The sequence below is a fragment of the Dromiciops gliroides genome, chromosome 1 (genome assembly GCF_019393635.1).
Source record: "Dromiciops gliroides isolate mDroGli1 chromosome 1, mDroGli1.pri, whole genome shotgun sequence".
NCBI classification, from domain to species: Eukaryota; Metazoa; Chordata; class Mammalia; order Microbiotheria; family Microbiotheriidae; genus Dromiciops; species Dromiciops gliroides.
Genome location: NC_057861.1, coordinates 349,187,276 through 349,214,772, shown reverse-complemented (window position 1 = coordinate 349,214,772; position 27,497 = coordinate 349,187,276). Strand labels below are relative to the sequence as shown.

At 34.6% G+C, this 27,497-nt stretch overlaps 1 protein-coding gene across 2 annotated transcripts in view; it reads right to left on the bottom strand.

The window, feature by feature from the left end:
• Positions 1 to 27,497, bottom strand: part of ADCY2 (adenylate cyclase 2) — a 544,207-nt gene that overhangs the window by 350,833 nt on the left and 165,877 nt on the right. Inside the window, exon 3 of one of the 2 annotated variants that reach the window (XM_043977444.1) lies at positions 10,083 to 10,244. The exons of the other annotated variant lie outside the window; for it this stretch is intronic. Within the exon in view, the coding sequence (XP_043833379.1) occupies positions 10,083 to 10,244 (162 nt within the window). The remainder of the gene's footprint in view (positions 1 to 10,082; positions 10,245 to 27,497) is intronic. 2 annotated transcript variants of the gene reach the window in all.

The following is a 27,497-nucleotide window of genomic DNA, read 5'->3' as shown; positions in this document are numbered from 1 at the left end:
TGTAGAAACAAAAGTCGAGAACTATCTTTACGTGTAAAGAGAAAAAAATAAAATACTTTATTAATAAAAAATTAAAACAAAAAAAATAAAAAACCACAAAAAACAAACAAAAATAATAAGAAAAATAGATCAGTAATGATTTTGTATAAAAAGAATTTAAAGTCTTGGAATTTAAGTGATTCTTCTGGAATAACTTTGTGGTGGCATAATTATAAATGAATTGAAAAGAGATTGCATGTCTCAGAACATAAGTAGAGATTTGTAAATAATTTTTGTAAATAAAAAAATCAAATTCAAAGTAGGAGAGGCATGATTTACATGAAAATTTACATGAAAAATAGTTGTTTTTAATCTCCATATACATACTTAATTGAATTTAGTAGTTGAAAAAACTAATTCAGTTTTGTATTGTTGATAGTAGAATAGCCTATAGGAATAAATCTGTAATATTGCTACTATACTTTTCTCCTGCCAGATTATATATGAAGTGTTGTGCTTATTTCTGGGTACCACAGTATGGCAAAAAACATAAATAGCCTGGATAGTCTCTAGATGGTGAAAGACTTTGATTCTGTGTCATAAGGACCAATGGGAGGGAATAGGAAAGCTTAGCCTGTGGAAAAGAAGATTCAGGGGAAACATGATACTGTTGTTTTCAAGTATCTGAAGGAATGCCATGTGGAAAAGGACTAGCATTATGGTTCTGACAAACTCTTATCAATGAGTCATTTTTATACAGTGTTATATTTCTGTCTTTATAATCAGCTGCCAAGGACTCATGGTATAAATTGTTTCCTCTTCTATATTTCTGCAGTTTGTTTTTCTTCCTTAATTCTACTAAGGTAAATATATTCCTCATGAATATCATTCTTTCTTAAATCAAGGTCATTTTATAATTTTCATTACCACTCTACTCATGAATGTATTCTTGCCCTATTTTTCCTCCTCCACATTAAATGAAACTGCTTTCTCTCGAATTCCCAAGGATTTCTTATTTAGAGATTCTAAAGACCTATTTTCAGTCCCTATTCTTCTTAATGCCTCTATAACATTTGATATCATTGACAAGCCTCTTCTTTTGGATACTCTCTGTTATTTGGGCTTTTGTCGCACTCTTTCCTCCTGGTTCTCTCCTTAACCATCTCTATGTAGATGATACACTCACATACACATACACATACACATATATATACACATAAATATCTATCTATATCTGTATATATAAAATAGCATTTATGTAGTACTTATTGATACATGTTATGAATATATACATATATACATATATATATATGTATATTACACACATATACACACATATATGTGTGTTACCTTTGCCTAATACAATCTGTATGTATACCTTACAATCTTTTGGCTTTAAGTTTTTGCCTATTCTTGTGGAAGTATTATGTTTATTAGTGTATAACAGACTTTGGAGGAAACTTTTAAAAACTAGTCTTCTTGTTACTATTTTAAGTAGATACCTTTGCTAAAAAGCTAATTAAAATGTATTAATTGTTAGTGAGAAGCTAGGAGTGGGGGATTATGGGTAACAGTACTAGAGACTTGGCATTTTAAGGTTACCTTCTAGCACTCTGGCAGTAATAGTAAGCTGCTTTCTGAGGACTTGTGCTTTTGTGAGAGGAATTTTGGGACATTTTCCTGGAATTAGTGCTACTGTTTGGGGGAAGGAGGGGGAGAATAAGTTAACACCCGAGTTCAAATCTGGCCTTGAACACTTACTAGCTGTGTGACCCTGGGCAAGTTATTTAACCCTGTTTTCCTCAGTTTCCTCATCTATAAAATGATCCAGAGAAGGAAATGGCAGACCGCCACAAAAAACAAAACAAAACAAAACAACAACAAAAGGGGGTCATGAAAAGTTGGAAACAACTGAATAACAAGAAGGGGAAGGATGGGTTACCCAGGATAATTTGAGGTCCCTTTGCTTTCAAAGTGACCTACCAGTGACACCATGTAGGATTATTGGTCTTAGATAGCCTAGTTTGCAGGGATTTGCTAGATAAAAATTAGCACTTTTTTTTTCTCTTTTGTTTTAGACTGTCCTTGGACAGCCTGTTCTGGCATTTTCTCATCAAGTCAGATCAGTTCCTTTGAGATAACTTTTGTTTGTTTGACTGTTTAGTACAATATATTGTGATATTATATCTATTTATTTTGTTATTCTACCCTTACATCATAGGATTATTTTGTGGATCCAATGAGATAATATCTGGAAAGTACTTAGCATAGTGCCTGACAAATAGTAGGCACTACATAAATAATGCTAGTTTATTGTTGTTGCTGATGTGGTTGTTGTTACCACGTACATGTTCAAGTTCATCCAACTGTTTATTTGTACAAAATTGATAAATATCCATTTTTTTCCTTTTAGGGTTCAGGAGACTTAAATTGTTTGTAATATTGTAATAGAGTTTAAATGGCTTGCCTGTTATTTTTATGGACTTCCAGTTCTTAGGATAAGGTTTACTGGCTGGCTTATAAACCCTGAGCTATCAAGCCCAGATGCTTAATACAGTTTGGGAGATCTAAAAGTCTTTGGTGCATTTATAAGTGTTTTCCTTTTTTTAATCTACTTGTTTTAGGAACTCTATTTAGATTGTGCTATTCAAGGGGAGTGATCCTTTGAGGAAATTTCAGGTGAATTATGGAGTAATGACCCAATAGAAATCTTTCTCTGGACCTCAAGTGGAAATGTCTTATCTAGGAAAAGGGTAACTGGCTGATGTTTTGATGTGTTCTATGTCTTATGGAGATGTTTTGTCCAGCATTGCCCTATAGTTAAAGTGTATAATGGAGTAATTTTCGCCCATGGGATTTTTTTTTACCTGAAGTTAAAGAAGTGACTTCTTGTTTTCTCAGGTCCTTAATCTCAGTGAAGAGTATCACTATTCTAGAATGCTCTGTAGAAGTCAATTTTTACTCTGAGAAGGGAGGTTTATTTTCCTTTTCCTTTTGTAAAATGAGGTCAGGAGTGGTATGTTGAAGGCAACCCTTCGTGGAAGCGGAAAAGAATAAGTCCCATAGTTTCCTCCAGAACCTAGTGTTATTTTGCTGTAGCACTTGGTATCTGATTGAGCATACAGCAGAAGTGCTCCTCATTAAGAGCAAACTAGAAGCCCCTTCTCTTACTCTCATTCCCAGTGACAGTGGCTCAATGTAGTTATAGAATCACCAAGCCAATTTTGTTTGCTTTCTAATTTAATGGGTAAATCCATGACTTCTAGCTTCCTCCATATTCCTAATCCCCATGCAAAGAAGGGTGGGGAGTTCTGCATGATGAGAGGCCTCAATTTTCTTTTTCTTTTATTTATTGATTTGGGATCAGGGAAGGCCTTTTGCAAGCACCAAACTAGTCTGTAACATGTAAAATTTGTAAAAAGATAAGGTATGTTAAGTTGTATTAATACATATTTGGAAGTATGAAAGAATGCTCATTTGTTGATCATTTGTGAAATGTGCCACATGGAATTTTTTGAGATTCTTTAGAAAAAGACACCGAATAATGCTTAAACTATCTCAAGAAGAAAATTACTTAGCATTTGGGACTAGGAACTTTGTCCAAAGTACTATAGTTGGTTTGCTGCAGATTGCAGAAGTTTAATTAGGGAGAAATTTTAATGCTAGAATACCATTCTACTCATTTCAATTAATCACAGATGGTTCAAGACACTTCAAGTGGATATATCAACAAAAAAATGTAAACTAGGTATAAATAAATCTGTAATCAATTTAGGAGGATTATAATGCTTTGACTAGTGGAGGAAAGAAGATGACCCCTTAAAGAAAACATCTTTTGATTTGGTGAATTAATCAGATGCACTACTAGGCTTACATATAAAAACAAGCCATTCCAGAGATAAACTCAGTGAAATGTAGATGGTCTACTGGGTATTGGTAACATAGATCTCTCAAAGTTGCTTTTAATATGTAAGGCTGGTTTTGAAAATAAATAAAAAAATATGGATGCAAGAGCCTGGATTTTGACCACAATAAAATTAAACAATATTTGTTTTCTGCTTATATGATAACCAGGAATCACGGTGGTACTGCTTATACTTTGGACACTGCTTAGAGTTTGGTTCTCTCTTCATACACTATATTACAGTCAAATGCAAAACAACCTTCTTTATTTGTGATAATTTGTCTTTTTATGGCATGTTTATCAAAACAAAACATTTCTTTTTCTGAATTTATTTTCAAAAACCTCAGCAGCTAGAATCTCAAGTATCAAAGTCACAAGAAGGATTCTGGTCTTGGGCCTTATAGACCTCTCTAACCTCCTAACAGCTAAAGCATTTGAAAGTTACAGTTGTGATTAGGCTACTCACTATATAGCATTATAGATTTTGCAAACAGATAATAGAAATTTAATTCCCTTAAGCCTACTAACATTGTAATTTCCTTTGTCTACAATATTGTTTTCAGGAGGTAAAAGGAAGGATTTATTTTGTAGAAATAATTCTTTTTCTGAAAAACCATCTCTGTGAATTGATGAAAATCCTTAAAATTTTCTGTAAATTATAGAATAATTTTTCAACAAAGGAACTTTGCTTATAAAATTCATAATGCAAAAAAATCATGACTCAATCAGTAGATAAATCTCATAGGCATTTTACAAATAGGACCTGCCATATTACATTCTACTCTTTAGAAACTAATATTACTCCAATTCTACATCCTTTGTCATTACTTATTTGTCCATTATCATTAGAGAATAGAATTTTAAAATTAGTTTATTTCACCTTTTCAATGTTTCTCTAATATGTCTCCTTCTTTCCTCTGATATTGCCATTATTGGTTGGTCTGCCTGCCACAAGTCTCTCCCAACTTCATTCCATCATCCTTTTTCTGCCAAAGTGATTTTCCTAAGGCATAGGAACCAACCACATCATCTCCCTACCACCTCCAGGATCAAATATAAAATCATCTGGCTTTCTGAGACTTCATAACCTTGCCACTGTTTCCCTTTCCAGTCTTTTTATACCTTATATAACTCCTGAATGTACTCTTCATCCAGTGAAATTGGTTTCCTTGTTTTTCCATGAACAAAACGATTTATCTCTGTTTCATGCATTTTCCATGCCTGGAATGCTCACCCTCTTCATCTGCCTGCTGGTTTCCCTGCTTCTGTCATTTCTCAATTAAAATGCCACATTCTACACAATGTCTTTCCTGATTCCTCTTATTTCTAGTGCCTTCCTTTTGTTCATTTTTTTGTGTTTGCCTTTTATATAGGTTTATGGCTTCACCGGGATTAACAAACAAAACTATTAAACATTTACTGAAGTTATCTCTGATTTGTATAAGAAGTGATAAAAAACACATACAATTTATAAGTAATGGAAAAATAAAATCACGAACCTGGTACCTGAGTTTTAATATCTATTAATGCTCATTCTAACTATTTTTAAACTATCCTTTAGGTACAGAGTAAAAAAAAAGTTTTTGGTATAGAAAAAAAATCTCTTTAAACCACTCCCTAGTATCTATGTATGGGACTATGTAAAATTGAATGGGCAGATGGTTCCAGGTACCAGTCTAGTTGTAATGTAAGGAGAGTGGTTCTGTTAGTGTCTGCTCCTCTACTCTGGTATATTAGTAGATATTTGTTTTTCCTTAAAGCTATACGTTCATGGTGTCTTATTAGTTGCTGCAGGAACAGCTGGTATTTGCTGGGATATCCCTCCTTTCAATCCTTTATTGTATAACAGTTCCATATTACCAATAGAGTCAAATGTAAAGTCCTTTCTTTGACATTTAAACCCTTGGTAACCTGGTCCCTTCCTATCTTTCTTGACTTCTTATGCCTTACTCCCCTCAGGTATTCTGCAATCCAATGACTCTGGCCACCTTGCTGTTCCTCAAACATAACTATTCATTAAGCATGGACATTTTCACTAGTGGTCCCCCATGCCTGAGACTCTCTTCCTCTTAATTTTCACCTTTACTTTTTCCTGGTTCCTTTCAAGTCTTAGATAAAGCCTCATCTTCTTCATGAGGCCCTTTCCATTCATCTTTAATCTTAGTGTCTTTGCTCTGATATTATTTTCAATCTATCTTGTACATATCTTTTCTGTACATTTATTTGCATTTCATCTCCCCAATTAGACAGTGAACAATTTTAGAGTAATGACTGTTTTGCCTTTCTTTGTATCCTCAGTGCTTAATGCACTACCTGGTACCTAACAGGTACTTAATAAGTGCCTGTCCAGTGACTAACAGGAATCCCTCACAACCATCTTGAAGCATGTACATATATCCTCCACCTGCTTCCACCTATATATATCTCATTGTCCTTATTGTTGATGGGGGTTCCCCCCATCCCAATTGATAGCTGAGCCAGAGAAGAAGATGATGTCGGATGTTAGACCTAGTAGAATTATCAGCAAATGATGAGTCTATAAGAAGTCACTTTCAAGAAGAAAAGAGATGACTCTAGTAAAGGGTGGGGGGCAGGGATCCTGGAAGAAGAAAAATGTACTACACACCTATTCAGCATCCAGAATATGGATTCAATTATTAGCATTGGTGCTGTTGGCCCTGTCTATCTTGTCTCTCTTTTTGTGGTTCCTTCTGCTAGCTAATTTAATGGAAAGCTATAGATAGCTTTGATTTCTTCATTTGAAAACTGCCTTTTCATATTCTTTGATCATTTATCAATTTGGGGATGAATTGCATTCTTATAAATTTGACTTAGTTCACTTTATGTTTGTGAAATTAGGCTGTTATCAGAGAAATTTGCTATAAAATTTCCCATTTTCTGCTTTTCTTCTAATCTTGACTACATTGGTTTTGTTTGTGAAAAATGTTTATAATTCAATGTAATTAACATTGAAAGGTGACTAAGGCAGCTTCTATTGGAATAATTGTATTTGTAGAAGCAGTTGTAAGATCAGATTTTCAATGAAGGAAGAATTTTCCTTAGTCAGGGAGGCACCTGCAATGAAGGTCTCACAGGATAATGCCAGTATAAAGGTGCACTGAAAAATGGATATTTAGTAGCTTTGTAGGCAATATTTTCCAAAGAAGCCCAAGTACAAGCCTCCCAATTAATTGTACTAGTGGTGATCAGTTACTTAATTCTTTTCTTTTTTTTTGTGAGGCAATTAGAGTTAAGTGACTTGCCCAGGGTCACACAGTTTGTAAGTGTTAAGTGTCTGAGGCCAGATTTGAACTCAGGTACTCCTGACTCCAGGGCCAGTGCTCTATCCACTGTGCCACCTAGTTGTCCCCTACTTAATTCTCTTCTAATCATGCTATGACTCTTGATTTCTTAACATGCTCAGTTTTCTGTGGGAATAAATAGCTTCCTCCATATCTGATTTATGTCTGTACATTGTGTATGCTTTTTAAAATTTTTTCAAATATTTTTCCAATTATGCATAACAATTTTTAACATTATTTTTTAAAACTTTGAGTTTCAAATTCTCTCCTTACCTCCCTTCTATCTCTCCTCCCTGACAAGACAAGTAATTTGATATAGATAATATAAATTTAGTCATGAAATACCTATTTCTATACTAGGTATGTTGTGAAAGAAAACAGACCAATAAAAAGAAAAAGTAAGTTTAAAAAAGTCAGATTTTATCTGTATTCAGAATCCATCAGTCCTTTCTCTAGAGGTGAAGAGCATTTTTCAGCATAAGTCTTTTGGAATTATCTTAGATTGCTGTATTGCTGAGAATAACGAAATCATTTACAATGGATCATGTTACAGTATTGCTGTTACTATGTACAATGTTAACCTAGTTCTGCTCATTTCACTTTATATCAGTTCATATAAGTCTTTCCAGGTTTTTCTGAAAGCATCCTGCTCTTCATTACATTTTGTAAGTGAGTTTCTGTCTCCAAAGCTTACATCTTTGGGTTTATCAGACACTAGATTACCTTATTTACTACTTTTTATTGTGTACCTAGTCTATTCTACTGATTTGCTGCCCCATTTCTTAGCCAGTACCAGGTTATTTGCATGATTACCACTTTGTAATACAGTTTGAGATCAGTATAGATAGACCATCTTCCTTCACATTTTTTATTCCCTTAATATTCTTGACCTTTCATTCTTCTAGATGAATTTTGTTATTTTTTCTAGCTCTATTGAATTATTTTTAGTAGTTTGATTGTATGGCACTGAATAAGTAAATTAATTTAGGTACAATTGTAATTTTTTATTATATTGGTTCAGCCTACCCATGAACAATTGATATTTTTCCAATTGTTTGGATCTGCCATATTTATGTGAAAAATGTTTTGTTATTTTGTTCATATAGTTTCTGTTTGTCATGCCAGATAGTAACCCAAGTATTTTATGTTGTTTACAGTTATTTCAAATGGAATTTCTCTTTCTATCTCTTGCTGGTGGACTTTAATGGTAATATAGAGAAATGTTAAAGATTTACATAGGTTTATTTTTGTACTGCAACTTTGCTAAAGTTGTTAATTATTTGAACTAGTGTTTAGGTTGATTCTCTAGGATTCTACAAGTATACCATCATTCACACTTTTTAAACTTTCTCTCTGGGGAAAACCTTAGACTAAAATCTGTTAACAGTTAGTAAATAGTAATTCTATAAGTAACAACTTTCCTTGGGAATCCAAAATGGGGGTGGAATGAAGTACAGGAAAGCCTAATTCTCCTACTTGGAACTATGGAAACCATGGAGCAATAAACCAAGTAAAAAAAAATCATCACATGTCTGAGTACAGAGCTAAGAGGGGAAAGTACTCTGAGACATTGCAAGTCCCAACATTCACTGACTGGTTTCCTCCAGCCAGTATGCTAGAAACTTATGATGATAAAAAGAGGAGATTCACAGATTGGGTGGGGGTGTGTTAGACAAGTGAGGATTTCCTCTCCTCTATATCTGCTAGAGAATATTGCTCATAACCTCTTAGGATTATAGAAATTTAGAGTTGACACCAACTAAAGAGGTCATCTAATACAACAAACTTCATATCTCATAAATTTCCTCTACAACATTCTCAGGTCATCCAGGTTTTATATGGAGATCTTCATTTTTTGAGAACTCCCATTCAATTTTAAAGCTTTCCATTCATAGATAGCCCTAATTCTTATTCACATCTCCTTATATCAAGCCAATGTTTATTATCATGTAATTTCCAACAATTCCTAGTTCTGTTGTTTAACTTCCATAGATCTAACTGTACATATTCAATGCCACATTTATTTGCATAAGAGTCCTTCAGTACATAAAAAATAAGCCAGTTAATCAATGATTGCAGTGACCAAAGACCTACTTTCCCATGACAGCCTTATTACACTTACTGTTATTTTCACAAATTACTATATCATACTGTGTGTTGATGTTTGTGTCATTCAATAACATTAGAACAAAAGGAAATGCCATTTTAGCAAGGAGAAAGAGACTCTTAATAATAACTTTAAATCACATACTCTATTGTTGATGCAAATATTTGTGATAAAGCTATTTCTTTTCCTAATGAAATAACTTTCCTTCTGAATGCTTTTTTAAAATAGGAAAGCTGTTTGTTTTAGTAACATTTTATGTAACTGAAATTCTGAAATCATTGAAGGTATTATTTCATGAAATAGCATGATTAGTAATGCTTTGTGTGTGTGTTTGGCGGGGTAAGATTCCTTTGGGTATATCTGTGTATATGTGTAGGTTTCGGTATGGATTTGCTTATAAATAACATTTTATCCCAAACCTAACAGAGTTAAAGTACATTTATAATAAGATTGCTGGGTTTTGTGTTTTACTATTGTAATTATGCTATAATTTAGTATTTGGGAAAATAGATTTGTTGCATTTAGTTTTCATGCTAGTTTTAATCTATCTATGTTGCTAATTGCTAAGTGTCTGTTGAGTCTACTGATATATTGTGAATCTACCTCTTAGCTTTTAGACATAAACTCACCACCAAAAATAGTGGAGCTGTAAGCTACAGAAAGTTGAATTCAATAGAAGAATGAAAACACAAATGGAATCAGATCCTCAAACAAAAGTTGTCATGCATTTCCCACTGTTGTCATCAGAGATTCAATGCATAATCAATGATTCATTTTATCATGTGCCCACCTGCCAAACCAAATGTTCCTTTACTCCTGCTGTAGTGGAGAGACAGACACTCAGCACAATGGTGTGAGATGAAGAAGTCAATACGCTGGCAATTATGGCATCTCTCATGTTGAAGGGCAGCATAGTATATACCACAAAGATAATGAATAAGAAAAATGATACCTATGAGAAGGAAAAAAAGAACAGTCAAGGTCACATTGGAATAAAATTCTAGTTTTGCTTCATGATTTTCCCTAATGAGGCTACCTAAGGCAATGTGAAATTTTGTGCCCATTCAAAATTCATCATTCTTTCCCAAATAAATCTATGAAATGCAATTATTTTAATTGCACCTAAATAATGGTCTCCACTGTTTTGGAGCACAGCAATAGTTTGTGAAGTTCTTATGTTTCAGAATCATTGCAATCTGTTAGATTTATTTTTCAAATACTTTATAAAACTGTTATCACATAGTCACAAGTAGAGAAGATAAATATAAAGAAAAAAGGGAGAAAATTACAATCACTTTTTGAAATTTGACAGTTCTTTTCAAACAAAATGCTTACAACTCTACCTATCCATTTAATTGATGTGAATAGGAATGGGTAAACACTGAACCATCCATACAATTGCATTTTTAAACACCTAAAAGCAGTAGTAATCATTCCTTATTTGCAATGGGAAAGACACAGTTTAAATTATTCAAATCTTGACATTTCCCAAAGGCAGCACTGTTCCTTTGATTAACATGTGACCGGGGTAATCATAAATAGCTTCATCTAATTAATTAACTGTTCAGAATTCATTTGAATCCTTTTCCATGTAAAACATATGTACATGGTCACTTATGATCTAAATTTGAGTGCATAAATTGGGAAGATAGAAATCTTGCTGTTGCCCAAGCCATTTCCAAATGTATCACTAAGCACAAATCAGTTATCTTGGAATATAAAAACAGTATATCTATATCTATATGTATGTATATATACATATACATATGTATACATGCACACATATATATGTATATGGAATTGTTGTTGTTTGTCCTTTATTCTAGTAGAGGGCATGATATCAGGGCAATGTCATGTTTTGCATTGAAATGCATTTAAGTGAGGCAGAACTGCACAAGATTACCAACATCACTCTTTTCTCCAGAGCCATCTGGGTCCAGTGGCATCAGGACAACTGTATGTGGGCCTGTATGTTTTTCTTAAGGCAACTGGGGTTAAGTGACTTGCCTAGGGTCACACATCTAAAAGTGTTAGAGGTAATATTTGACGTCAGGTCCTCCTGACTTCAGGGCCAGTGCTCTACCCACTGTGCAACAACAACAACAACAATAACAACAAACAACAACAACAATGATAAATGCTTTATTCTTTACTGACATTAAGATACAGTAGATTGACTGAGATACCAGATGCTTAATGAAATTCTGGATAATATTAATTGTATAGAGATATCTCGTGGGGTTGGGTCAACCAATAAGCCTTTCTTAAACATTGATGAGGTGCCAGTCATTGTATGAGGCATTGGAGATACAAAAACAAAACAAGAACATAGTCTTTTAAAAATGTCTCTTTGATCATTTCATCTTTTTACTCTTTGCTCATTTCATCTTATTTGTAGGTGAGATGGGGAAACGGAAGTAACAGAGGATAGCTTACATAAAATTATCCTTCTCTGAGTCATACTACAGTTAAGCTGAAAGCCCATGTTCTGGAATATTAATTTGCTAATCTACAAAGCAAAGGCATGGGAAGAATAATGATTAATTAAGCATCCTCTGCCTTCAGGGAACTTTCATTTTATCAGAGAAAACAACATGCTTATATAGGTAAATACACATCTATGTGTCTGTCTATCTGTCTGTCTATCTATCTATCTATCTATCTATCTATCTATCTATCTATCTATCTATTTACCTATCATCTATCTGTCTATCTGTCTATTTATCTATCAAACTTTACATAATTTCAAGGCAGGAGAAGATACTGGAACCTAAGGGAACCAGAAAAATTTTCACATAAGAGGTAGTATTTGAACTGAGTTTTTAAGGTAACAGTAGGAGAGGAGCAGCTTGTACAAAGACCGGATAGAATTTCATGTGAGATGAACAAGTGAGCCAATTAAGTTGGAATGAAGAATGAATAAAGAGAAATAATGTATAATTAGTTTGGGAAGGTAAGTTAGTGTTAGATAGTAATTGGATTTAAATTCCAAACATAGGAATTTGTATTTGAATTTAGAGGCAAAAGGTAGCCACTGGATATTTTTGAGCAGGGTACTCCTTTGGTCAGAACTGTACTTTTGGAACATTACTTTTGCAGCTTTGAGGATAATGGATTGGGAAGGAATAGGACTGAAGACAGAGGACAACTAGGTAGGAGGTAATTACAATACTCTAGGTGAGATATAATAAAGACTAAAACTAGCATCACCTTTGAAGTATGTTGAGTATGGGATGGATGTGACAGATTTTATGGAGATAGTGTGAAAGCACAACCAATTAAATACAGATGTGAAGGAGATTCAGAAGATGGAAATGACTTCAAAGTTGCAAACATCAGTGATTGGAAGAATAGTGAAGCATTTCAAAAAATACATTACTCCTCTTAATGAAAGGAAAGATAAAGTGTTCTGTTCAGGACATATTAAATTATTTTTACAAATTTTTTAAAAATTTCTTTTCTTTTTAAATTTTGAGTTCCAAATTCTCTCCCTCCCACTCCCACTGAGAAGGCAAACAAAATGATATAAATTAGACATATAAAATCATGCAAAACATTTTCATATTAGCCTTGTCACAAAAAAGAAAGTAAAAGAAAGCAAGAAAATTATGTTTCAATGTGCACTCATAGCTCATCAGTTCTGTCTCTAGAGACATAGAATTTTGTCATCATGAACCCTTTGAAATTGTCCTGGATCACTCTCTTGATTAGAGTAGCTAACCTTTCACAGTTGATCATAGTTACAACATTGCTGTTACTGTGCACAATGATCTCTTGGTTATTCTCACTTCACTTTTCCTCAGTTCATATAGATTTTGCCATCTTGAAACTACCCCCATTGAAATTTCTCATAGCACAGTAATACTTTATCACAATCATAAGTGACAACCTGTTCAGGCATTCCCAATTAATAAGCATCTCTTTGATTTCCAATTAGTTGCTACCACAGAAAAAACCCCAGAAATAATGATTTTTGTACATTTAGGTCCCTTTCCTTAATTTTTTAAACCTCTTTGGTATATAAATCTAGTAGTGGTATTGCTTGGTAAAAAGCATATGAAGTTTTATAACACTCCTCAAGAACCCTTTTGGGTTTTCTTTGCAAGGATACTAGAGTATTTTGCCATTTCCAACTTCAGCTCATATTTCAGATAGGAAACCGAAGCAATGATGGTTGAGAGACTTACCCAGGATCACACAAATAGTAAATACCTGAGACTAGATTTGAACTCAGGTATTCCTGACTCTAAGTCTATCAATCTATCAACTTTACTACCTAACTGCCCTTCACAGTTATGGTTACTAGCTGTGTATTCCTCTCCAGCCTATTTTTCTTCTGTTTATCTATTTTTCTCATTTTATCCTGTTCCTCCTCAAAAGTCTTTTTGCTTATGATCATTGCCTCCCTTAATCTCTCTCTTTTATCATTCCTTGTCTTCCTCCATATTTCTTTCCCCCCTTTCCCCCTATTTCCCAATTGGGTAAGACATATTTCTCTACCCTACTGATTGTTTATATTCTTTGTTCTCTAAACCAGTTCTAATGAGAGTGAAGTTCAAGCATTTTCTGCTACCCCACCCCCATTTTCTCCTAAACTATAAAAGCTCTTCCATGTGTACCTCTTTTATACACAGAAAATTTCCCCATTCTATCTTTCACTCATTCTCCCAGTTCATCCCTTTTCTCAAACATTTTTAAGATAATTCCAACAAAATCAACTCACAGTTAATGCCCTCTATTTAGACTCCTTCTAACTGTCCTAAAATGATAAAATTTAAGAGTTACATATTTCAGCTCCCCATATGAGAATATAAACTCTTTAAGTTTTTAAAGTATCTTATTGTTCTTTCATGTTTAACCTTTCAACTTCTTTGAGTCTTATGTTTGAATGTCAGATTTCCTATTCAGCTCTGGTCATTCCATCAGGATGGCTTGAAAGTCCTCTATTTTATTAAAAATCCATTTCCCCCCTGAAAATTTATACTCAGTTTAGTTGGGTATGCTATTCTTAGTTGTGATCTTATTTCCTTTGCCTTTAAGAACATCATATTTTAAGTCCTCCACTCCTTTAGTGGGAAAGTTGCTAAATCTTGGGTAGTCCTGACTGTGGCTTCATAATAACTGAATTATTTCTTTCTGGCTGCTAGTAGTGTTTTCTCTTTGACCTGGAAGATCTTGAATTTATCTAAAACATTCTGAGAGTTTTCTTTTTGGGGTCTTTTTCAGGAGATGATTAGTGGATTCTTTCAATTTCTATTTCATCTTATGTGTCTGAGATATCAAGCCATTCTTGACAATTTCTTGAAACATGGTATCTAGGTTTTTGTTTTTGTTTTCTTATCACAGTTTTCAGATAGTCCAATAATTCTTAAATTATCTCTGCTCAATCTATTTTCCAGGTCAGTTGTTTTTCTGATGAGATGTTTCACATTTTCTTTTACATTTTTTTTTCATTCTTTTGATTTTGTGTTATTGGTTCTTGATGTCTCATGGAGTCATTAACTTCTAGTTGCCCAATTCTAGTTTTTAAGAATTTTTTTTTCATGAGCTTTTGTATCTCTTTTCCATTTGGTCAATTGTGCTTTTTAAGGAGTTCTTTTCTTTTCTTTTTGTTTTTGTTTTTTGGAGTTCTTTTCTTTACTGTATTTTTGTGCCTCTTTTACCATTAGACCAATTGTGTTTTTTAAGGTCTTATTTTCTTTGGTATTTTTGTTCCTCTTTCACCAAGCTTTTAATTTTAATTCCCTTTTAATAAGTTTATTTCATCACTCTCATTTCTTTTTCATTTTTTTCTGTTACTGCTCTTATTTCTTTCTTTAACTCTTCTAGGAATTCTTGTTGGACTTGGGTCTAAATAGTATTTTTCTTTGAGGCTTTACTTGTATGAGTTTTCACATTTCTGTCTTTTTTTGAGTTTATGTTTTGCTTTTCCCTGCCACCAAAATGGCTCTTTATGAGATAAAAATTTGTTGTTGTTGTTGTTTGCTCATTTTCTCAGCCCATTTCTTGACATTGAACTTTATGTTAAAGCAGTGCTCTGTTCACCTGGGGGTGCGGGGCACTGTTCCAAGCTATAGACTTTTTTCTGCTACTGTTTTTGGAAGTAGTTCTAAGGTTCTGGTTTTTGGTTTTTCCAAGGTGTGGTATGATCTGTGGGGAGGTGTGGTTGCTGCTCTCTTGGTCTGTGCTCTGGTGTTTACCTAAGAAAGGCCCATGCTCCTCTCAGCTCTGGAACTGTGCCCTTTTCTCCTGAATCCACAAGCACTCCTCTCTGTTCTGAAATTGTGATCCAGAACTGTATAAGGGCATTAGAGTTGCCAAACAGTACTAGCTGCACCCAGTGCCAGCAAAGGATTCCATGTAATCTCTCTCTGCCAAGTTGTCTGACCCCCTTCCCACCTCTGGACTGAGAGTTCCAGAAGCTGCTACTCTTGCTGCTATTCTCATAGTTTCCTTAAAGGACCATCATTTGTGCTGCTGCTGTGCTTTCTTCAGGCCAACTCCCATACCATTATCATAGATCTATTCTGCTTACCTCTATTTTAGTAAAAAAGAGAATGGACAGTGCTACTCCTTCCAATCCACATATGCCCCCTTTATATTTCCCATCTACAACCTACATCTCAATGACTTTAGAGATTACAGGTCTCCAGATTCATCTAAGAGTATAATATGTGTCCAAGGCAGAAATATAACATTTTAATGTCTCTATTAATTTATTCTCTTATTTGACAATTGTTTATTGAGCACTCATGTGGAAAACAGTCTACAGAGTCAGAGTACAATAGAAAGGTTAGATCAGAAATGTTCCTATTCACTTGGAGTTTGTAATGTAGAAGGGAATATGCTTCAATTTTTTTTTAAAGAAAATTTCAACATTTGTTACATTTACATGGTAATAGCATCTGAACTCCTACAGAAGATAGAAATAACTGAGCTTAGCATTTGGCAAGAATAATATGTTTAATAAGGAACTATCAAATGTTAATAATGCCCATCTGAGGCCCACTTTAGAAGTTAATTCTCTTCCTGTTCAACTGAATTTGTTTTTGCAAGCTTGTATTATTTTTTCAGTAGAAATTACAATGGTGATCTGAGGATGCAAGTAGTGCTTCTTGCCTTCAATATCAACCTTGCTGGTTATGGCTCTGTATAATCTTGAATTTCAGGTAAAGGAATCCAAAATTTAATTGGTAGGAAAAAGATACCTGATGAAGTTTTCTGTGCTAAGAAATAATCTACATCCTATCATTAGAAAATCTGAGATGATACACCAGGACAACAAAAGCTCTGAACTACTACTGCCTTTATACACCATAACACAAATTGTTATTGATTTATTGTTTCTTATACAGTTGGAAACCAGCCTTCAGCCTTGTCATACATGCAGAATGTTACCAAACCAACAAGTAAAAAACAAAGAAAAAAACCAAATGAAATAGACTCTGACAACAAAGAACCCTTCAGCAATGAGTGGTAATGAACATAGTAAAGATGAACTATGGAGTCAGATAAAACATAGCCTATTAGAAGAAACCAAATGATAAGTTTGGATGGAAAAGCCTTTTTAGGGCTTTTTCAAAGAACAGTGTTTCAAGAGTGATGAGAGAATAGACAAAGAAGAAGGGAAGAAGGTGGTGGAATAGAAACTGTGGGCAGCAGTAATGATAACAAGGGACTAAAAGGGACTATGAAGGCAGCAAACACTGAAAGCACAAAGGAGGCAGCTAGGATACTGCAGTAGAATGATGTCTTGCCAGAAAGGCAGGAGACCAGGATTATTGCCATCTCTTCCACTTAAACAAATAATAGGCAAACATTTGTTATCACCTACAATGTGTAAGACCCTGAGCTTTCTACTTATAGTCTTTAGGCAAGTTGCTTAAACCCTCTGAGCTTCTTCATCTCTTAAACATTGACAATAATATTACTCTGTTTACCTCACATGATGATCATGAGGCTTGAATAAAATTATGTTAAGGGTACATTTCCACCAAACTGTAAAACATGATATAAACATAAGGTTTTAAAAATGAATTTTTGTGCTTTTGGTCTCAGACACTTACTAGCTATGTTACCTTGGGCCAGTCAGTTAATCCTGTTTGTCTCAGTTTCCTCATCTGTAAAATGAGTTAGAGAAGGAAATTGCAAACCATTTCAATATCTGATTAGAAAACCCCAAATGGGGTCACAGAGTCAAACATGAATGAAATGGCTGAACAACAGCATCAACTTAGTGATGAAAGATGCTACCAATAATAATTGTTTTCCTTATCTAAATTCTCTCACTGGCTCTTCCTAGCTATATGACCTTGAACAAGTTACTTACACTCTCTGGTCCTCAGTTTCATCATTTTTAAAATGGGAATAACTTCAACTTTTCCTTTAAGCTCTAAATCTGTGATCCTATCATCCTTTTTGAATTCAACATTCACACAGCTTCCAAAGTGACAATCCTAAAGCAGAAGCCTACCCTTTGATACTTCCTTGTTTGGTAAAGTTCTGTGAATCTCAATTGCCATGAAGATTAAGCACAAACTCCTCTGTTTCACATTAAAGTCCTTCACAGCTGGGCACAAATCTACCATTCTACATTTATTCCACTTTAATCCCTTTCATATACCATTTTATCCGGCCACGTGGCAGATAGAAACAATAATTTGTCATAAATTACATCAAAAGAGACTTTATGTATCTCTTAAGTTAACTGTACTACCTATGGACTAGAATATAGGACCCACAGACATAAATGTATAACATTTATGAAGTTAGTATTGCATATAAAAACTAACTGAATAAATTCAGGAATGGATTTTCAATTAAGTATGTCTATTTCACCTGTTATTCTCTATTCTTTAAAGTTTAAAGTTTTTAATTACAATTTCAATTTTTAGACATTTGTTTTTCTTTTATTAAAAAAAGTAAAATCAATACAAAACTGGCCAACTAGTAGTAAATTTGGAGACTGAATACCTGGTTTTTAGTCACTGACTCTATCATTCATTAAACATGATACCAGGTGAATCATTGAAGTTCTCTAAGCTTTAGTTTTCCAATTGGTGAAACATCTAATAATTCATATTTAAATAGTGTTTTAAGGTTCAAAAAGTGCTTTCCTTACCACAACTCTGTAAAGTTGTTAGTTTTTCTTAGAATATAGGCCATGACTACTCCTTTGTGTGTGTGTGTGTCCTCAATAAGTAGGACAATATTTCACCATTTGTGATATTTAATAAAGACTTCTTGGACTACATTTCAAATATATTGCCTCTATTTCACAGAAGAGAAATTGAAGCTCAGAAACACTCAAATTTTACTTCTGATGCCTATTATGCCTATGATGTTGGATAAGTCATTTAACTGCCCTGGACTTTATTTTTCTTATCTGTTAAATGTAAGGATTGAACAAATAGCCTCTAAAGCCCCTTCCAGCATTAGGTCTATGATGCTATGATGTAACTATGGGGTCAAAAAGCTAAGAGTGACAACCAGAATGAGAATCAATGCTTCTTTCAACTTCAAGTCTGCTACAATTTACCATGCACCAGATGGTCTCTCCACACTACTTCCTTTCTCCCAATAAGACAAGTTTATCTAATAAGTTCAGTGTGATAAAGATCCTTTATAGAGAAGAAAGGACTCTATAAATGTGAGTCTGATGACAACAGATGACTCCTTTATGAAATAAGGTCTCAACTCAATATCTTTCAACTCTATGACAACTAATTTAGTCAATTTAAAAGTTTTAAAGTTAGTCTTTAGTGAATAAATTGATATAGAATAATTCTACTACTTAAATGTTGAATTTTTAAGGTAAAGAGAAAGAAAAATGGCTAATATTTTACTAAAAATAAGGATGGTTATCTTCTCCATACAGACAGTTGGCAGATTTAGAATTTGGCTACAGACTGTTTGGTTAACAGCCAAAGGGATTTATAAGTATCAGCTTGGTGAATGGAAGGATGCCATCTTATTTTATGATTGCATGACAAATGAGGAAGAGAGATTTCAACACAACTTAAGAGCTATCAAATTTAAATTGTCTGAGATAGTTGATACAGTTTTCCCTTCTATTGAATATTCAAAGAAAATAATCTACCATTACTTCTTATTTCATTTTGCATTAGTTCAGATAAGTCTTGCCATGTTCTGAAACAACGCCCTCATCATTTCTTATAGGATATTAATACTCCATAAAAATCACATGCCACATCTTGTCCAGCCATTCCCTAATTGATGAGCATCCCTTCAGTTTCTAAATTTTAACCACCACAAAAAATAGCCACAATAAATATTTTTTTACATTTTTCTTTGAAGTCTTTGGGGGTACAGATTTAGTAGTATAGCTGGGTCAAAGAGTATGCACTGTTTAAAAGACTTTTTGAACATAGTTCCAAATTGTTCTCCAGGATGATTGGACCAGTTTACAACTCCACCACCACTTTATTAATGTACTTATTTTCTCTTATTTCCTCTAACATTTGTCATTTCTTATAGGTGTGAGATGGGACTTCAGAATTGATTTAATTTGCATTTCTCTAACCAATAGTTATTGAGAGCATTTTTATATGACTATAACTAACTTTTATTTCTTCTTCTGAAAATTGCCTTTGCAAATCCTTTGACAATTTTTTTTTCAATTGGGAAATGGCTCTTATTATAACATATTTAACTGAGTTCTTATATATTTGAGAAATGAGGCCTTCATGAGAGAAACTTGCTATGTTTTTTTTATTACTTTCATTATCTATAGTTCCTTTCATCAAAAGTTAGTTACCTATTTATCTTTTCTAATTAGGTCTATTTTTGCTTTTCCTCTTTTGGAGATATCATTTCTACCCTTCCTTTTCAATTTCAGCGCCAGCACTTTAACTCTACCTGTGTCTTTCTATTTTAAACAGAAATTTGTCTCTTGTAAACAACATATTGTTGGATTCAGATTTTTGATCCATTTTCTGATCCTTTTCTGCTTTATGGATGAGTTCATTCTATTCACATTCACATTTATGATTAGTAATTTTATATTTCCCTCCATTGTATTTTTTTCTGTTTATCCTTCTCACTCTTTTTATCTTGTTCCTTCTCAAAAGACTTTTCTGCTTCTGACCCCTGCCTTCCTTAATCCAGCCTCAATTTTATCATTGTTTCCTTCCCCCATATCTCTTATTCCATCTCCCTGCTATTTCCCTATTGGGTAAGAAATATTCCTATACCTAACTTTATATTTTTCCCTCTCTGAACGAATCCTAGATGAAAGTGAGGTTGAAACATTACCCACCATTCACCTTTCCATTCTTTTCTCCAGGATAAAAGCTATTCCTTGTGTGTCTCTTTTATGTGAGAAAATATTCCCCATTAAATCTCTCCTTTTTCCTTTCTCCCAATGCATCCCTCTTTTTCACCCCTTAATTTTTTGAGAGAACTCAAACATGATCAACTCACTCTAATGTGTTCTTTCTATGCAGCCTACTTCTAATTGCCCTAATAATGACAAAGTACTTAGGAGTTATATGAATTATCTTTCCACATAGGAATGGAATGTAAACACTTTAATTTTATTAAGTGCCTTATGATTATTCTTTCAGGTTTATCTTTTAAAGCTTCCCTTGAAACTTGTGTTTGAATATCAAATTTTTTATTCAGTTCTGCCCCTTTCCTCAGAAATGCTTGAAAGTCTTCTATTTAATTAAATATCACTCCAAAAACAAACAAACACATGAACAAACTCATATTCAGGATTTCTGGGTAAGTAATTCTTGGCTGTAAAATTCTTTTTCCTTTGCCTTCTAGAATATCACATTCCAACTCTCTGCTCCTTTAATGTGGAAATTTTGTATTATCTTGACTTTGGCTCCATATTATTTGAATTGTTTTATTCTGGCTGCTTGGAATGTTTTTTTCTTGAACTGGGAGCTCTTGAATTTGGCTATGGTATTCCTGGAAGTTAAGATTTTGTGATCTCTTTCAGGAGATAATTGGAGGATTCTAAATTTCTATTTCTCCTCTAAATCTGAGATATTGTGGATATTCTTGATAATTTCTTAAAATATGATGTCTAGGCTCTTTTAAATATTATGGCTTTTAGGTAGTCCAATAATCTTTAAATTATCTCTCCTCAATCTATTTTCCAGATCAGTTGTTTTTCTGATGAAATATTTCACATTTTTCTTCTATTTTGATTCTTTTGATATTGCTTTATAGGGTTTTAAATTTTCTTCAGATTTTTCTTTCTCTTTTACCAAGCTTTTAATTCTCTTTTCATAACTTTCTTGCATCATTCTTATTTCCTTTACTATTTTTCTTCTCCCATTCATCTCTTTAACTTTTCTAGGAATTTGTATTGGGCTTGGGTTCAGTTAGCATTTTTCTTTGAGGCTTTACTTGTATATCACATTGTTATCTTCTTCTGAGTTTATGTCTTGGTCTTCTGTGCCACCATAGTAACTTTTTATGGTTAAATTTTTGTTTGTTTGATAATCTTCCCAGCCTATTTTTTTACTTTAAACTTCAAGTTTAAGTAGTACCCTGCTCCCCTTGGGGGTGGTAGGGCATTGTTCCAGTCTTCAGACTTTTTCTTACTGCTGTTTTCAATGGTACTTCTGAGGGTCTATAAGTTTTTGGTATTCCCTAGGTGGTATGATCTGGGGAGAGGTGAGATCACCGCTCTCCTGGTCTGTACACTAGTGTTTACCCATGAAAGACCCATATTCCTCTGCTGCTTTAAGTCCTAGAGCCCCTCATGGCTCTGGAACTGTGACCAGGTCTTATTTTCTCCCAAATCCACAAGCATTCATGTTCCTCTCTGCCCTGGAACTGCAACCCAGGACTGCTAATGGGCAATAGAGTTGCCAATCAGTACCAGCTGTACCTAGTACCAGAAAAGGTTCCTCTTTGATCCCTTTCTGACAGGTTGTCTGACCCCTTTTCCATCTCTTGGCTGAGAGCTCCAGAAGTAGCTGGTCCTGTTGTTCTCATAACTGCCTCCAAGTCAAACCACTGGTACTGCTGCTGTGCTTTTTCCAGACTGGTTCCCATCCCACTGCCAGAGATCTTTCAGGCCAATCTCTTAAGTTGTCTTATACTGAGAAAATATCTCACTTTCACCTTCTGTTGGCTCTGCAACTCCAAAATTTGATTAGTAGCATTATTTTAAAGTTGTTTGAAGGGGAATGTTGGGAGAATTCATCTGGGTTGTTGTCATAACTCTGCCATCTTGACTTGGGCCAATTTCAAACAGTAAAGTCACCATTGTAAAAATATTACAGGTGCAGGAAAATTATATTCAGTGTGTGTGTGTGTGTGTGTGTGTGTGTGTGTGTGTGTGTGTGTGTGTGTGTGTATGATTGGGCCTGAAACAGGGACCAAAATTATGATTTCTTTGAAAAAGGGAACTCATGTAAGTATACTCTTTCTACCAATTCAGGTTGGCATCTTCTCTGTGTAACTCTTGGCTCAAAAGCCCATTTATATAAGACTATTCTTAGACATGGAGACTGAATACTCAATGTTCTGTACCTTCATGAAGGTCAGATTTAGTGAGAATTTGGGAAGAGATATCCTGGTTTTCTGGTTTGCCATTTAGAAAAAGAAGACAAGTTTCTAGAATCTAGAAAAATGGCAAAAGGACCCTGAAGGGAGAAAAATATTCTAGGAAGAAGTTAACATGTAGATAAGCTAGCAAGTTCCACTGTGTATCTATCACCAGCTTACTACACTAAAGACTTGGTAAATTTCCTCTTGAATTTGATCTTCGATATTCTCCATACACCATTCCTCCACCCCACTCCCCTGCTTGATGTGAGTTATTTTATTGCCAGTGGGAGAGTTCATTCTCCTTTTTGTATTTTTTATTTTCATATGTAGATTTTATTTGATTTCTTTTTTTGCTATGGATTTGAATAGATTGAATTATTCAGTGTTCAATACATGCATTCATTTTGGAACTGTCATCTCTTAGGAAGAGAATCAAATCTTGGATAAATAGTTTGGGGCATGTCTTACTTATTAAGAAATAGAAATCAGGAGACTAAAAAACTAAAAAATATTTTCCCTAGACTAACAATATTTAAGGAAGAAGATAGTTATCACTTTAATGCAGTACTCCTTCTCTTTGAAGCAAGCAGTATGGGCATCCTCTGGCCTCCAACCTCCTACTTCCCTTCTTGAAAAGAATAAGAATTTCCCTTGGAAAAGGGTTGGTGTGGGGGAGAAGAAACTCTAGAGACATGTATTTTTGCTTCATTGTTTGCCATTTTTAAGCAGATCTATGTGAGCACACATAACCTATGTGGAGAAAAACAGCACATGGCACACTATCCAAACCCATATATCTGCATCTTATAGTCTTGCCCAGAGTTTTGAGAGGTTAAATACCTAATCAGGGCTCACAAAGGCCAGTAAGTATAAGAAGCATGACTTCAATCCACATCTTCAAAGATTTAAGGCCAGCTCCCTAGGTACTACATGATTCTGCCTCCCAGGAAATCACATATTTATATTTGTACCCATCCTCTAAAATGTGTTTCATCATTGAAGAATGTAAACAATACAGTGTCTACTCTGCTGTCCTTATTCCCAGGCAGCTGATCAGTGCTTGTATAGTAATCAAGCCATAAGAATCTGAGAAATTTTCTTTGAACAAATACATTCAAGTATCACTGTTTGTATTTGTTTACTCTTCTCCTTTTTATATAAAATATTTCAATTAAAGAAAAACATAGCTCTTATAAGGGATTATTTTACAGCCTGTTTGCTAGGCATGAAAACAAATTAAAAGAAATTAAGAAGAAAATCAATGTACTATCTTACCCGCTGGGAATTTCCAAGAAAGCAACACACACACACACATATGCATGAACACACACATATTTAATTTCTATTTGTATATTTCCATTTTTTTATAAATTATTGTCTCCAAATGTAGTGGGTCATAGGAAAAATGGCAGAAGGTATTAGTTTCTAGTCAATGAAATATTTCTTCATTTCTCATTTGTCTACAATACTCTGGGACACCCTGACTGCTTAATCATGTCCCAGGAAGCTCATTATTGGGAAACCTAATCATCTTGCAAGATCTCATCAGTTTTGGTACTCCTCATCATCACTGCCCTCCACCATTTCCTTTGAAGGGTAGTGTCATGAACTCCAAAACCCTCATTTAAGGAAGAAGCTCAATTCATAACATATCATTTCTGGGGCAGCTAGGTGGAGCAGTGGATATAGCACTAGCCCTGGATTCAGGATGACCTGAGTTCAAATCTGACCTCAGACACTTGACACTTACTAACTGTTTGACCCTGGGCAATTCACTTAACCTCCATTGCCCGGCAAAAAAAAAAAAAAAAAAAAAAAAGGACATATCATTTCTCACCTGGCTGCACTACTCTGGGACTTCTCTGATTTTTCCACCATGGTCCTATTTTGGATTCCTTCTTATCCTCCCCTTTTGAACTTCCTTTTGTATATTATTTTCTAACATTTGATTATAATTTGATTGATTTGAAGATAGAAGAGTTTCTTTGTTTCTTTGTCCCCCACCCTTTTTCTCCACAGTTCTTAGCACAGTATCTTGCAAATAATAGGTACTTAATCAAGACTAATTGACTATGGCTATAAGAGAAGGTACGCTTTCCCTAGAGGAAATGACTTTGGAAATGGAGGCAGGTATCTATATAAGTAGAAATATAGAGGCAGTTCTGGACACAAAAGTAGCAGAGTAGAAAAAGACACTAAACTGCCAAATTTGAGAGTGACTGGGATGGAATGAAAGCACCAGGATAAGAAAAATATATGAGATGAAATGATCAAAGTTCATCACTTGCCTCTTCACCTAAACACAAGGATGAAATTAAGGAAATATCATCCACAGCTTTTAAAGTTTGAACAAAATTATCTCATTGGAAATACCGCCTGCAGCACACCTGGGAGAAAGATAAAGAAAACAATTGAGTGGCTTGCCTTCTGCAGGACAACAGAATGTCACCTCATAAGAGTTAACCAAGCAGAAGGGCTCTATTTCTCATTAAGATAAAGAAGGGATAGGTCTGAGGTAGCATATGGTAAGTTGACATGTGTTCTCTTAGAGGTATTCCTCTACTGCATTTGAAAAGCTGGAAATATGTTCTATGCTTTTCCCTACTCTATGGTGGAAGTGGCACTATGAGAATGTCAGTCTTAAGATTGCATTAGAAAAAACATGGCAAAATTAAAAATCATTAAGTATGATATATTGCATGGACAGAGTGCAAATCCTGTTTTTAAAATCAAGAAATTTGACTCAGATCCTGGCTTTGCTACTCTTCACCTTTTGTAGTCTTATGCAAGTTACTGAACTTATCTTTTCTCATTTCCAGCTCTAAATCTATGATCCTATGATCAAATGAAGTGAAATCTCCTCTTCATCCTCCTCCATCCTCCTCCTCTTCATCCTCCCTCCCTTCCCCCCCTCTCTTATTGCCTCTTTATCTGACTTTGTCTATCTCTCTTGGTATATCTCTTTCACAAATATACACATACATTTATACATACACACACATGCCTACTCTTTCCATCACCTTCATCATTTATTGCTTCACACTGTCCTTCAGTAGCTCTCTCTCTCTCTCTCTCTCTCTCTCTCTCTCTCTCTCTCTCTCTCTCTCTCTCTCTCTCTCTCTCTCTCTTGGCAGGGCAATGAGGGCTAAGTGACTTGCCCAGGGTCACACAGCTAGTAAGTGTCAAGTGTCTGAGGCCAAATTTGAATTCAGGTCCTCCTTGAATCCAGGGCCAGTGCTTTATCCACTGTGCCACCTAGCTGCCCATTTCAGTAGCTCTCTAACTATAAACTTCAAAATCCTAGAAGGTTTTCATCTGATAGAAATTGCAAGGAAAAATAAGCTGGAAGAAGTTGGAAATGGCTAGGAATTCTGGCCAGGATTCAAGGATCCTATGTAGAGCATCTGTTTTAGTCCTTATTTTCCAATTGAATTGATTTTTTAAAATAGCTTGTGGCCAAACAATTTGAATAATTTTATTCTTTAATTTCACGGAAATAAACTTACCATCATAAAACAGGAGGGTACAAATATTCATACTGTGCATGAATATTATTCAACATTAAATTCATGTGGTAGATGTATAATCTCCAGCATATTGAGTATATCCAATATAGAGTATTTGTGCAATGCCATAGGTGAGGATTTCAAGGATGAGGAGGTATAGGGAGTTGTAATATTTGGTGAGAGATGGGGAACTTATAAAATATAACATCTTTCAAGGCAGGTAATTTTTAATTTTTGACATTAAACCCATAGTTGTTATCAGTTCTTATCTGTTTCTATTAAGTAGACACTAAAAATGCTTGTTAACTTGCTTCAAACCTCATTATTTAATTAAAATACCCTCTTAAAAGTTAATATTGGTATATTGATTGTCAAATAAAAGGTCTCTTTTTGCAATGCTCATCCTTATTGGTTGACCTGGAGTTAGGAAGACATAGATTCAAATCTGGCCTCATACATTTACTACCTGTGTGATACTGGGCAAGTCACTTAACCCTGTGTGCCTTACGGGGATAATAGTAGTACCTCCCCCCTCTGGCTGGTTCTTAGGATCAAAACAAGTTAATATTTGTAAAAAGTAATTAGTAAGTGTTTAGCACATAGTAGACACTTAATAAATGTCTGTTTCCTTTCTTCCTCCTCTTTCCCTCAATCCCTCCTTCCCTCTCCTACTACCATCTCCTCCTATTCATTTTTTCCTGAATTTTCTTTGATTTTCTTCCTTCCTTCCTTCCTTCCTTCCTTCCTTCCTTCCTTCCTTCCTTCCTTCCTTCCTTCCTTCCTTCCTTCCTTCCTTCCTTCCTTCCTTCCTTCCTTCCTTCCTTCCTTCCTTCCTTTGTTCTTTCCTTCCTTCCTTTTTTTTGGCAAGGCAATTGGGGTTAAGTGACTTGCCCAGGTAAACACAGCTAGTGTCTGATGACATTTGAACTCAGGTGCTCCTGATTCCAGACCTTGTGCTCTATCTGCTATACCACCTAGATGTCCCTCTTCTTTGAATTTCATGACACTCCTCTGTTAGTTAAATTTTTATTTATCTGATCATTAAATTCAATGCCTTTTGCTTGTACATTATTCATGCCCTGCCCACTAATTTTGGTAGTAATCAATCCTATGACATGAGCCTTCCTTCATCTCTTATTTCTCTATCCTCTCTTAACTTAATAACT